The sequence below is a fragment of the Argentina anserina genome, chromosome 1 (genome assembly GCF_933775445.1).
Source record: "Argentina anserina chromosome 1, drPotAnse1.1, whole genome shotgun sequence".
NCBI classification, from domain to species: Eukaryota; Viridiplantae; Streptophyta; class Magnoliopsida; order Rosales; family Rosaceae; genus Argentina; species Argentina anserina.
The window spans coordinates 12,365,578-12,379,184 of NC_065872.1; the positions used below are offsets into that span (position 1 = coordinate 12,365,578).

Below are 13,607 nucleotides of genomic sequence, written 5' to 3' on the forward strand. Positions count from 1 at the left end.
GTCGTAGAGTGTATTCAATATTCTACAGGCGTACTGTATCGAGTATTGATCATTTTAAAATATGTCTTGAATGAAAACATTTTTACTTAGATAGTACTAAGGTAAAAACATATGTGAATAGTACAGCGCTGATCCGTGACCATCTCAAGGTTTCTAAAACATTCTTAGGTCCTGCTTCTTTTGTGTTCTTGTTACAGACTTACAGTAAAGCTAAAAGTAACTGTCTTCAACTTCAATAGTTCATAACAATAACTTCTGTCATTGGAAAAAAACCCATATAAATGGTCCAGGACAATCTTGTCACTTCATCTATCACCACTTTGCTAATCTTTTCCAAAGCTTGTCTTACCCATTTTGATGGGGAAATCGTGTCATTCGTGTGTTTAGCAAAGTTGAGGTTTTTGTGTTTGTAACATAGAATAGTTTCAATGTTTGAAATGGGTGTTGCAGTGAGAGCTTTGAATTCAGTATTTGATAAATGGAAGACTCGGGCAGATCCCAAGCAATGGAACACAACAGGCGACCCATGCACTGGAGCTGCCATAGACTCCACCAAGTTTGATGACACCGATTCCCTTCATCATATGTGACTGCTCACACCGATCCGGCACCATCTGCCATATTACCCAATTGTATTGCACTCTACTAATCTATCATTTTTACTTCAATGCGGCTATCTACCACTTCAAGTTTAGCTTTGCAGGAAAGTTTATGACTTGGAAGTAATTGGTGTAATTCCAGACGAGTTATGGAGTTTGACTTTCCTCACCAATCTGTATGCTTTTTCTGAACTCGTGTACTTGAGTTGGGGTCACCCAATTTGTAATCTTTATCCCATGTCTTGTAGGAATTTGGCACTGAATTACTTGACAGGATCTCTCTCAGCAGCCATTGCGAATCTAACTGGCTTGCAATACTTGTATGCACATCTAAACCATATTTTATTAGATGTCATTATTTTGGTGTTCATGATCATTGATTTAATTTTAAATTTCTAGTACTGTTGGCATCAACGATCTGTCAGGCAAGCTACCAAAAGAACTTGGACAACTCACTGAACTGAGATCATTGTAAGTTTTCTCATGTTGGAGCCTCAGCCCACTGATTACTGTTTTCGTGATTTTTCTTTCGTGAGTGTTATTCACAACAAGTGAACTTGGCATTATATTGACTGTTTGATCAGGTGGACTCTTATTTAGAGCGAAAACCTTGATGCACATGACTGCTTTCATTTATATTCCTTTATTTCAAATATTAAGATGTGTGTTTCCATTATAGTCCCAGTTAAGTGTTCCTATTCAATGCTGCCTCTGTATTGCTTGATTTAAATAAGACTTATAGTCATATAGCTGCTTGCACTTAATCTTAATTATCTTCACCAAAGAGTAATACCAAGTGGAAATCACTTGTCACTTTTGTAGGGCTCTTGGGGGAAACAACTTTTCAGGTTCTCTGCCACCTGAGCTCGGGAATTTATCTAAATTACAACAGCTGTAAGTTTGATATGTTGTTCATTTCTTTTTTTGGAGCTTTCCAATGAGGGTGTCATGTGTTATGAAATGAGCCTTCATACCTAAAATCTACAACCTCAGTTATTGGTTATACGGAAAAAAAAATGGTGAACTGCGGGTCTGCATATGTATAGGTGCAAAATTGCAAAATCAGAACTGATACAGCTGTTATTAACTGTATTAGTTTATAACCACATTTTAGTAATTTACTTATGAACATTCATTTTTTCTATCTAATGATGGCGTGGTTTCAATTTGCAAAAGGATGTAAGATAGCATATGTTTATGAGAATAAGTTATTGTTTGCTTTGACAGTTACATTGATAGTTCTGGAGTAAGCGGAGAGATTCCGCCAACATTTGCTAATCTACAAAACCTGGAGTTTTTGTAAGACTTATACGAATATGTTCATTTTCAACAAATGAAAAAAAAAACATTAAATGATACGATGAAGAATTATTATTTAATATTTATATATGTAAATGATTTTTGAACTTTCTTGTTGCAGTTGGGCAAGAAACGTTGAACTCTCTGGCAGGATACCAGACTTCGTAGGGAATTGGTCAAAGCTTAGTTCCTTGTAAGACTGTAACTAAATACTTCTTTTTCAGTTGCTGTCTACTGACCATAGTTTCATCCTTTAGTTAGGCTCTAAAGGCTCAATGCTTTTGAGATAAAGTAATAACTTATACATTTGTTAACTATATATTACTTTAGGAGGTTTCAAGGAAACTCTTTAGAAGGTCCTATACCTTTTGCATTTTCCAATCTGACCTCTATCAAAGAGCTGTGAGTATCTGATATACTTGTGACTTTCTGTCTGTTTTTGCATTTCTATAAAGCTCATCCTTTCATGTTATTTCAGACGCATTAGTGATTTGTCAAATGCCAACAGGAGCTCTTCTCTTTCGTTCATAGTGAATATGAAGGATCTAAATGTCTTGTAAGGCAAATATTCTCACTTCCATTGGAATCTATCACATTATGGGATCATTGTTCTTTGTTCTTGTTTGTTATCCTTGTAAAACCAATCTTGACAGTTTGGTTTCACATCCTGCAGAGAGCTGCGGAATAACAATATTACTGATTCAATTCCTTCCAACTTTGGAGTATACAAGAGTTTGTCTCTGCTGTAAGTTTTTCTTGGTGATTGGTGACCGTACGTGCCAAAACTGTAAATTTTTTTCTTTTATTTTCTATTTTGTTTTAAGTACAGAAGGATATATACTGAATATGATTTCTTGATTGCAACATGATCCTCTTCCCTAACATGACCATAATGCATACAAGCTAAACAGAGTAATTTTCATTGAATTGCATCCAACCATTTTTAGATGCTAGATAGTTATGTATTTTTTATTGTCTCAAAGCATGTAACGGACTCATATTCTTGCCTTCCTCAGGGATTTGAGCTTCAACTATGTAACTGGACAGATACCAGACTCTCTGTTTAATTTGAGTTCTCTCTCCATCTTGTAGTACACCAATCCCTCTTGATTGCATTATTTACCACAAAAATGTACTCTTCAAGTATTGAGGCATGTATTTCTGTCTCAATAATCAGGTTTCTTGGAAATAATAAGTTGAATGGCACCCTTCCGGAGTATAAGACATCAGCTCTTCTAAACATGTAAGTTTCAGCATACGTGCATTATGCTCGAGCTTCTCATATATATGGTTTCCATTATCTAAGAAAAATGGTTTTGGCACACCAATTTTACTTTAATTCCAGTTCTTAGGACAAGCTGAGTCCTATCAGTATTAAAAGGTGGATTAATCACACTCCTTGAATAAGTATTCTCTGAGTCAAAGAAATTACTTTGAGTCCACCTGAATTGTATTCAGCTTCACTTAACTTTGATGGGTGACTTTGATATGTACTAGAAAGATTTTTTTTTGAGTTGATTACTTATATGAAATGCCTACAGTAGAAGAACAGATTGGTATGCTGTGAGCTATAACAGATCATTCCTGCAACTACCTTTCGATGGAATAGAGTAGCAATAACAGTTGCAGTTTAAACCCTAGAACTTTATCCTTTGACATCTTCAGTGATAGGAGGATATAATTAGTTTATTTATTATAAAATATTCGTGGTATTGTTTTTCCTTTAACCTTGTTTTGAGGTTATTTGTTGTTTTACAGCATTTTCTCTTGGTCATTGATAATATTAACTCCTGTTCTGGCAAAAGCTTGAAATATAATCTAGTGGGTTTAAGGGGACTCATGGAGACAATGAGGTTTTATATTCAGATTATTATGGTGCAAATCATGTATCAAAGTAATAATATTATGTGACATATGCTGAAGTTGCATTATCAGTAATATCAACTATTTTATGTTGAGCTCTTTTTAATGATACTTATGCAGAGATTTGTCATACAATTATCTAGATGGGAGCATTCCTTCTTGGGTCAAAGAAGAAAAATTAGAGCTGTATGTCATCATATTTTCGCTATTTATTTAGCTTTCTGTTGACACAATTTTTACTATGCCAGGTTTCTCGTTAATCAATCTGTTTACTCTCCTTTCATTACAATTAGCTAGTTCCCAAGTGACATTGGACATATGCAGATCTGTATCATTTGGCAGGATAGAACTTCTTTCATGAGTTTGTAATGTTTTCTTAATATAACACTGACAATTGGTGTATTATGCAGTAATTTAGTTGCCAACAACTTCAGCCTAGAAAATTTACAGAGCAGGTGAGTCCTTTTCATCTGAGCTAGTGTCTTGAACATTTAAATAAAGGATGTGAGAGTTGTATGTCACCTATAATATATACCTGTCCCATTAACTCCTAATATTGGTTTGTTTAATTATTAAGGGGTTGTATTGGTTCTTTAGTATAGCAACTGAGACTACTACAGTATTCTAATACCCTCTACCAGGCTGCACCTAAAATGAAATTTTTCGTCGTGTGAATCAACTTAGGATCTCATTACCATTCCAATAACCGTTGTATATATCTACGTACCAGATGTGTCTTCCACAAAAATGGGGAAGCTAGCGATCAATTTCTTTGCCATCACTAAAAAATACAATATGTACCTATATAGATTATAGAATAGAGAATCATGCCTAGCATCTAACCAAACCTTTCCTTGTCTACCCTTGGTCTTTGCCCTCCCTTGAGAAGCGACAGAAGTATCAGCGATTCAACTCCCATTGCCTTAGACATTATCTCACTTGTCCTTTTGGACTAGTTATAGGGCATATTTCATATTAACCTATGCATAATTTCATAGTGAGAAAATTGGAAGCCTGATAATCTGGTCATTTCTTTCTACCCAGTAATTTGATGTTTACCTAATTATTTATTTCAGTGGTCCTCCTTCAGGGTTGGCTTGCCTTCAAAGAAACTTCCCTTGCAATCGTGGCCCTGGAATCTGTAAGTATAGTTGAAGGTTTAACCATTGTTATTATAAGTTAAAATGCCTTTGTACCCATTTTCTGATACGTACATTATGTATCTTTCTGCAGATTATAATTTTGGGATTGATTGCGGTGGACCTGAAATCAAGTCTTCCTCTGATAGAATTGTTTATGAGAAGGACAATGAGTCCCTTGGACCATCTTCATATTTTGTAACTAGCACTAGCAGATGGGGAGTTAGCAATGTTGGATATTTCACTGGGAGTACCAATCCTCAGTATACAAGTTTCTCCTCATCTCAATTTACAAATACTTTTGATTCTGTGCTATTCCAGACTGCAAGTCTCTCTGCTTCGTCAATTAGACACTTTGGCTTGGGACTTGAAAATGGAAACTACACCGTGAACCTCAAGTTTGCAGAACATGTCATTTTGGCTGCTACTACGGGAGAATTTCTTGGGAGACGTCTTTTTGATATTTATATCCAGGTCTGTATCAATAAAACTTTCTTCATATATTAAACCATGCTATGAGCTATTATGATAACTTTTGCGATAACTGTTGCTTATTGAATTAGTATAGTTGACTTGGTGCTCTCTTGGTACATTATATTTTTGAATTGAATAAATTAGATCAACTGTCTTTAACAAGTATCACCATTTGAAATTCTGATGAATATATGGAGTACATCCAAAATTATCTATATAGACATAGTATGACCAGTAAACTGCTCAAGCTGTTACCTTCACTCCCATCTATCGCCTATAGCGATCAAATATATCTTCTTTATTCCCCAGAGTATAGTAAATCACCGCAACAGTAACCTTTTCACTACCTTTCCTTTTCAATTAGTTTCTGAAAGCTCGAATAATTCAAAGTCATTTCAAATCATAAAAATGCTGATCTTTATTGTAAACCACAGTGAATGAAGCATCCAACTACTGTCTCATATTATGCATGTGTAATCTCCTCTTGCTTATTACTTGCAGGACATTCTGGTATCAAAGGATTTTGACATACTAAAGGAGGCAGGCATGTCATATTTGCGAGCTGTTCGGAAGACATACACTGCTCAGGTTTCAGAGAACTACCTTGAAATCCATCTATTTTGGGCGGGAAAGGGGACCTGCTGTGTACCTGCACAGGGTACTTATGGATCTGCCATTGCAGCCGTCAGTGCTACACTGGGTAATATACAGTGAAAATTTGAGATCCAGTTTAGCATGTTTACGTTCAGATGCTTTCAAAAGTGGTTTCACGTAATTTTTTTTTCTGAGTAATTAACTACAGAGACTTTGTACAGATTCCGTACCTACTGTCAGTAACAACCCTCAGTCTAGTAAGAAGAATAAAACTGGGTGATTGTGGGGATTGCTGTTGGTGGTGGAGTGCTTTTGGTTTTGTTGTTTGTGGCCTTCTATCTTGTTCAAAGAAGAAAAAGGTCTAACCCCGATGATGATGAAGGTACAGTGGTTCTTCTTTTCTTGTTTAAGGAAGTTTATCATTAGTCTGTGGCAATTACAAATTAATTGTGGTAGCTATATATCAAAGCTCTCAAATTAAACACAATGTACTTTGGGAGTTCGGGTTTCTGTCCATCTGCTGCATCATTTTCTTTTAGTGAATTGTTGTATATCACTATGTAGTTTTTTTTTCTTTTCTTTTTTCTTTTTTTTTTCTATTGCAAACTCTTTGTATATCTGAAGCATTGTGTGTTTATTTAGACTGAAGAAGGGGCATAACAATGTGTTATGTTAAATTTGCAGACCTATATGGGATAGATGTTGGACCACTTAGTTTCAGCTATAGTGAACTAAAGACAGCAACAGATGACTTTAATGGAGCTAATAAGCTTGGTGAGGGAGGATTTGGACCTGTCTATAGAGTAAGTTTTTGTTCTTATAAAAGGGGATCAATGCATTAATCCTTACTAGTTAATACTTTATACAGTTGTTGAGCTTATGCCTGAATGTAGATCATGACACCCTGAAACTTCACAATATTTTCTCCTTTTTTTTTCTGATTTTCATTCCAAAAACCCAAAATCCGCCTGGATAGTTTGATCTATGTTTATATTAATTTCATCTGGTTTTGGATCCTATGGATATCCCATCCAATGTTTGTTGGCAAGAGTATTAAGTTCGTGTTGCTCAACTCATCAAACTCTTTAGTTGCTGAACTCTTGTTTTTCACTACTGAGACTGGGTGCATACAATTTTTTCTTTTTTTTATAAAGGGGTGCATACATTATTGTTGCTAAATTTTTTTTTTCTTCTTTTTCAATTTTCTGATTGATAGGGAATACTTAGTGATGGACGAGTAATTTTCGTGAAGCAATTGTCTGCAGCATCCCACCAAGTAAAGAAGCAGTTTGTAACTGAGATTGCCACTACAGCTGTGCAACACAATAACCTGGTAAAGTTGTATGGATTCTGCACTGCCAGAGTTAAAAGGCTCCTTGTCTATGAGTGTCTAGAGAACAACAGTCTTGATCAAGCATTATTTGGTATGAGAATTAGATTGTTATTTATGAATGCAGTATGCTTGATATATTACAAAACGCTAAAAGAAATTGTTATTATAAATTGCATGAATCAGGAAAGAGAAGTTTAAATCTTGATTGGTCAACACGTTTCGATATATGCTTGGGGGTAGCTAGAGGTTTAACTTACCTTCATGAAGAATCAAGGGTTTGAATGGTACACAGAGATGTGGCCAGTAATATTCTGCTTGACACTAATCTCATCCCCAAGATATCAGATTTTGGTTTGGCTAAGCTTTTTAATGATAAAAAGAGTCACATAAGTACTCGTGTTGCAGGAACAATGTAAAGATCTATCAAGATTCAGTCAACATCATTGTTCATGTCAAATACTAGTTTTCCTTTTGCTTTCTCTCAGCACTCTTACAAACATGCTATGATGTTGTCAATGGTACAGCGGGTATCTTGCACCTGAATAGGCCATGCGTGGACACCTCACAGAGAAGACCGATGTCTTTGCCTTTGGTGTTGTGGCTCTAGAAATTGTAAGTGGCAGGCCAAATTCTGATCCTAGTTTGGGTGAAGATATGACTTATCTTCTTGAATGGGTAAGAAATTTGCTTTTTTTCCTCCATGTCTGTCCTTGCCCTGCAACAAATGTTCCAAAATCCAAATGCATTTATTTTTTTACTCTTGATGTATTCATTGCTTTATGAGTCTAAAACTTCTTTAAACGCAGGTTCATTATCATATGCCTTTTAAGTTATCTTCTGCATATGATTCATTTTTCATGATATGATTGTGTTCTTGCTTCTTAGGCTTGGCAACTGCATGAAACCAGACAGGAAGTTGAACTAGTGGACTCTAGAAGTCTAGATTATCTGAATTCAATGAGGAAGAAGCACAACGAATAATCAAAATAGGACTTTTGTGCACTCAAGCATCGCCGCTGCTACGACCATCTGTCTATCGTAGTGGGAATGCTTTCAGGAGATATGGAAGTGACAACAGTAACTTTAAACCAGGTTACTTGACAGACTGGAAATTTGATGATTTAACTGCAGCACAAGCTTAACACAACTGGATGATGCAAGTACAGTCGCCAACCTAACTCCTGGTGTGATGACTAAAGGAACTGATTTTAGCTTCAACAACTCATCTGCAAGTACCAGCATAAAGGGGCGCCATTCATTCGATGTCTCAAAATAATGTTGATGGTCGATGAGAATTAGGCAGAAGGAATTTGGAGTGGTACATCCCTAAAGATGAAATGTTTTCATTTTCTTGCAGGACGGCGTGAGCACATATACACACTTAACTCGATACTTCATGTATATACTTGTGCATACAAAGAGAAACGCCCATTGATTGTTTCTGTCCTTTGATTGGAACAGCCTTATACTGAACATAAACTGGAGGTCTGGATCTTGTAAATGAAAAATTATCAAAGAACTTACAAATGTAAGAGTTTTCCTTCAAGTTCTAGGGGTGGTAAATGGTGGAGATATGTCCATCAATGCCCAAGATATAACATTATCACTAAAATGCACGTCTGGATTGAATCTCATGATCTTATGCTGTTTGATAGGAAGTCATTGGTTATGTACAATTTTAATGACGACACATTTTGGAATCTATCAATTGGTGATACTACAAAATATACTTCATTGATATTATTTTCAATAGTATGTCATCCAAAATAATGAAAGTGATATCAATGTAGAAAATGCAACACACGAGAGCATTGAGTTGGATGATGATGATGATGAGAAGTCTCTGCTCTCCCGTCAGCTAACTTTGTCAAATATGAAAGAATGATGGAGGAATTTTCAAGCTGGACTATTGTGTCTCTGTTCACCAACTCATAATCCAGAAACAAAGGCTCATCCCCATAGCCTCGACAATTATCGAATGCTTATCGAGTCTTTTGACTTGAGAACCATGAGTGTTTTTTCATACCAATTTTGCAATCTTGTTACTCCTGCACAATTGCACACTTTAGCTGACTTGCTGTGTGTTTATTAATTGTTATCATGAATAAGAACAAGAAAATAAACCTATTGATTGGAGTGTTGTTTCTGTAACCTAAACAATGACACATTGATGTGGATTAGCAAAAATTAAGGTAAATTAAGACAAAAGCAGATTTGACCAAAAAAAAAAAGAAGACAAAAGCAGATCCCGAACTTCTTGCATACAGAACTTTCTCCTTTCCTCCCATAAAAAGCATTATTACTATTTCCATATAGGTTTCAGTCAGAAGTAAAACCCCTAAAAACCATCGAACCCCAACTCTACACGTGCCAAACTCCCCCAACTGTTCAAAGTCAACCAAAAGTGTGACTTCTGGTACTCAGAATCGTCTCGCTCTGTTTCGGAGTTGGAGCAGAGTGCTCTGTTTTTCAGTGCAAACAGAGATAACAATGAAAATGAAAGCAGAGACTGTGACACTGGTGCTGGTCAATCTAGCCAGTATTATGCAGCGAGCTGATGAGTCCCTTTTGCCTGGAGTCTACAAGGAAGTAGGAGCTTCTCTGCACACAGACCCAACTGGGTTGGGATCTCTGACTCTGTTCAGATCCATAGTCCAATCTTCCTGCTACCCTCTTGCTGCTTATCTTGCCATGCGTCACAACCGAGCCCATGTCATTGCTCTTGGTGCTTTTCTCTGGGCTGCCGCCACTTTCCTCGTTGGCTTCTCCTCCACTTTCCTTCAGGTCTATCTCTCACTCTATTCTCTTCCATCTCAGATTGGTTTCTTATAATGTGTATTGGGTGTTTGTTTTTTTTGTTTTAATAGATCTGAAGTGAGGTTGTTTGTGCCTTATGGGTTGATTCTAATATTCTTGGACGGTTTAATCTGGTGGTTGATAAGATAGATTTGCAAGTTTGGCATCTTCCCACATTGACAAGCAAAGTGGATAAAAGTACTAATCTTGAAGATGGGTCTAGTTCTTCTTCATCTAGGAAGAATGAAATGGAAAAGAGATGTTCCATTTGATTTAAGCGAATTAGTTGCTTTCTTAGTTGAGTTATATCCATTGAAAAGTGAAGTTGAAGTTGGCATAAACTTGGCTACTGTTTTGCCTATTTTCGAACTTAATTTTCCATATTGAAGATCTTTCTGCAGTGACATAGTGAAAATCCTGAAAATTTAAGCGTATCAATAGCCAATTCGAAACTAGTAGAGTGCTTTCTTTCTTTACTTTTCTTTTTAGCATAGTATATATACTTAGGCTCCTCCATTAACACAGCTAGTGTCTGTGTATTGTGGTGGTGTCAGTTACACACTTACACGTAGCACATATTGTTGTGTTTGAGTTAAAAGTTGAAAATACTTCATAATTATGAGTTGAGATGATGTTCTAACACAAAGCTTGGAGCTTTAAGTCTAGAACCTAAGTAAGCAAAGAAGCTCTAAAGAACTGCACAACTTGCCAGGTGCAGCTGAAAAATGCAGATATACATGTCCATTGCATTAGTTTTTGGCAAACTATTCTGACAAAAGAACTTGTTTCATTTACTTGATTTCAGAGTATAATACAACATTTTGTTGTCTGATTTGGTTATTAGGTTGCTATTTCAAGAGGTTTAAATGGTATTGGACTTGCCATAGTTATTCCTGCCATTCAGTCACTTGTTGCTGACTCAACAGATGATGACAACCGTGGTGTGGCGTTCGGATGGTTACAACTAACGGGAAATCTTGGCTCCATAATAGGTGGTCTTTGTTCTGTACTAATAGCCTCCACTTCGGTAATGGGCATAGCTGGTTGGAGAATTGCATTCCATCTGGTTGGACTCATTAGTGTCATAGTTGGGATATTAGTACGCCTCTTTGCTCATGATCCGCACTATGTAGAGAACAATGGTAGAGCTAAAGATGAAGTGCCGCATACTTTTTCAGAAGAAGTGAAGGACCTGATTAAAGAATCCAAGTCAGTTATCAAAATCCCAACTTTTCAAATACTCATTGCTCAGGGTGTCTTTGGATCATTTCCCTGGTCGGGTTTGTCATTTGCTCCTTTATGGTTGGAGCTTATCGGCTTCTCCCACAAACAAACGGCAGTTCTTTGGACCATATTTATAATCGGTGGCTCACTTGGAAGTCTCTTTGGAGGAAAAATGGGGGATGTCCTTGCAAAACCGTTTCCTAATGCTGGGAGGATAGTTCTTTCACAGATAAGTGCAGGATCAGCCATTCCTTTTGCAGCTCTTTTGCTGCTGGGGTTGCCTGATGATCCATCAACCGGATTCATGCATGGGCTGGTTTTGTTCATCATGGGATGGTTCACTTCCTGGAATGCTCCAGCAACGAACAAGTAAGTATGCTAGTTCCTTAGTCCCCTTTTCTGTCTTATAGTGTCTAAATATGCCTTTTTTATCCTACTTCTGAATGAACTTCCTATATTGTTGAGGGGTGGGGAAGAAAGGAAGAGTGAAAGATGGTATATATCATTGCACAGTTCTGCACATGACATATATACAACTGATCACCCATTTTGGTGTAATATACAAACAAATCACCTTGTGACTGAATTGAGCAGTCTGTTATGTGCAGAGTCGATACTTGGCATAGTGACTAAATGATTATTTCACTTCTTTGCTTAATATTAAGTGATGTCTGGAATAAGTTCCGTCTAGTACGTATTTTCTCAAATGAAATTTTTATAGAGGTTTGTTTTGCAGAAAAACTTGTTACACTGATCAAGTGTTTCAGATAATTTATTTTGGGCACAATATTTAGCAGTCTGGAATCACGATGTTTTATGTAATACTCATATTATTACTTGGAGATAAATGTGAAATCAGCTTGGAAAGGGCTTTCATGTAGAAAATTAATCTGCAACTTTTGTGAGCTTACCAGTTATGTCAACACTAAAATTTCAAATCTTCTCAAGACATTTGCTTCTTTAAAGTCTGTCCTTGTGGTAGTTTATATGCTCCCCTTAGTCTCAACTATATAGTTCTGCTTTCGCCTTAGCTTTCAGATTTTCTACACTGAACAACGAGTTGTCCACTCTTACAATCAAGTCATGACATAAATAAGTGTCGGCATGAATTTTCAAGCAAATGCACACCCTATATTGTATATCTTTGCTTGAACACTCAATTTTGGTGTTAATAGGTTGAGGTTATTAAATCATCTTCGTTAGTGATGCACTTCAGTCAGTTCATGTACTCATATGATACTTGCGCAATTTTATTCCAATGTTATTTTCAATATTTAAGCTGGATACAGTCCAATATTTGCAGAGATCGTCCCTGAGAGGTCCCGTACGAGCATCTATGCTCTAGATCAATCTTTTGAGTCCATCTTATCATCATTTGCTCCCCCAATCGTTGGGATTTTGGTTCAGCACGTTTTTGGTTACAAACCAATACCTAAAGGATCATCAGACTCTATAGAGATTGAGACCGATAGAGAAAATGCTGCAGCACTTGCCAAGGCACTCTTCACTACAATGGCAATTCCTATGACACTCTGCGTCTCTATCTACTCGTTCCTTTACTGCACATACCCGAGAGACCGGGAACGGGCAAGAATGCAGGTTTTAATAGAATCAGAAATGCAACAGCTGGAAACTAGTTGTTGTGCTGCATCAGGAGAAGAATACTCACAATTAAATGTTTCAGAATCAAAAGCGCTGAATGGAAAAGATGAAATCTATGTAGAGTATGCAGCACATGAGAATGTTGTATTGGACGATAATGATGAGAAGTCACTCCTCTCCCATCAGCTTACTTTTTCAAATATGAACCATTAGAAGAATAAAGTTGTCTCTCTGCTAACTAACTCTTATTCTTGTAAAGCTTCATCCCCGACAATCATCGGATGCTCATTCAGTCTCTTTGACTCGACAACCATGAAGGTGTTTTGTTCTATACCAATTTTGTTACTCATACTTGGTATGTTCCTCGATCAACCTTGGTTTATTTTTATAAATGAAAAGAGAAAACAAGGTTTGGTACTATGGTTTTTGGAGTTGTTTCTGTAATGGATGCTATCCTGTAATGTGGCTCACCGATAATAAACACAAGTCCAGTTTGCTTATTCCATTCGCTTTTATTGGATGGTGGTAGTGAGGGATGACATGCCTCTCAGAATTTTTTTTTTTTTGACACCCTCCGAGGTATTCCCTCAGATTGTCGGCAAGGTTTCCCACAGGCCTTTGGCCGAAGGACTAATCCCTGTCGGGAGCCAAGACAGAAGATACCCGTGGTGGGAACACACTGAA

General features: G+C 36.8%; 1 protein-coding gene and 1 pseudogene across 2 annotated transcripts; both read left to right on the top strand.

Annotated features, from left to right (window-relative positions):
• Positions 1-285: 285 nt before the first annotated feature.
• Positions 286-8,768, top strand: LOC126805093 (probable LRR receptor-like serine/threonine-protein kinase At1g56140; annotated as a pseudogene).
• A 953-nt stretch (positions 8,769-9,721) lies between these two features.
• Positions 9,722-13,415, top strand: LOC126805100 (uncharacterized). Of its 2 annotated transcripts, none has more exons than XM_050532201.1 (3): positions 9,722-10,085; positions 10,942-11,690; positions 12,611-13,415. In XM_050532201.1, the coding sequence occupies exons 1-3, from the start codon at positions 9,792-9,794 to the stop codon at positions 13,134-13,136; spliced, it is 1,569 nt and encodes a 522-aa protein (XP_050388158.1). In that variant the 5' UTR covers positions 9,722-9,791; the 3' UTR covers positions 13,137-13,415. The 2 variants fall into 2 exon arrangements, with proteins under 2 accessions (XP_050388158.1, XP_050388159.1); XM_050532202.1 differs by having other exon boundaries at positions 12,625-12,765.
• Positions 13,416-13,607: the final 192 nt, after the last annotated feature.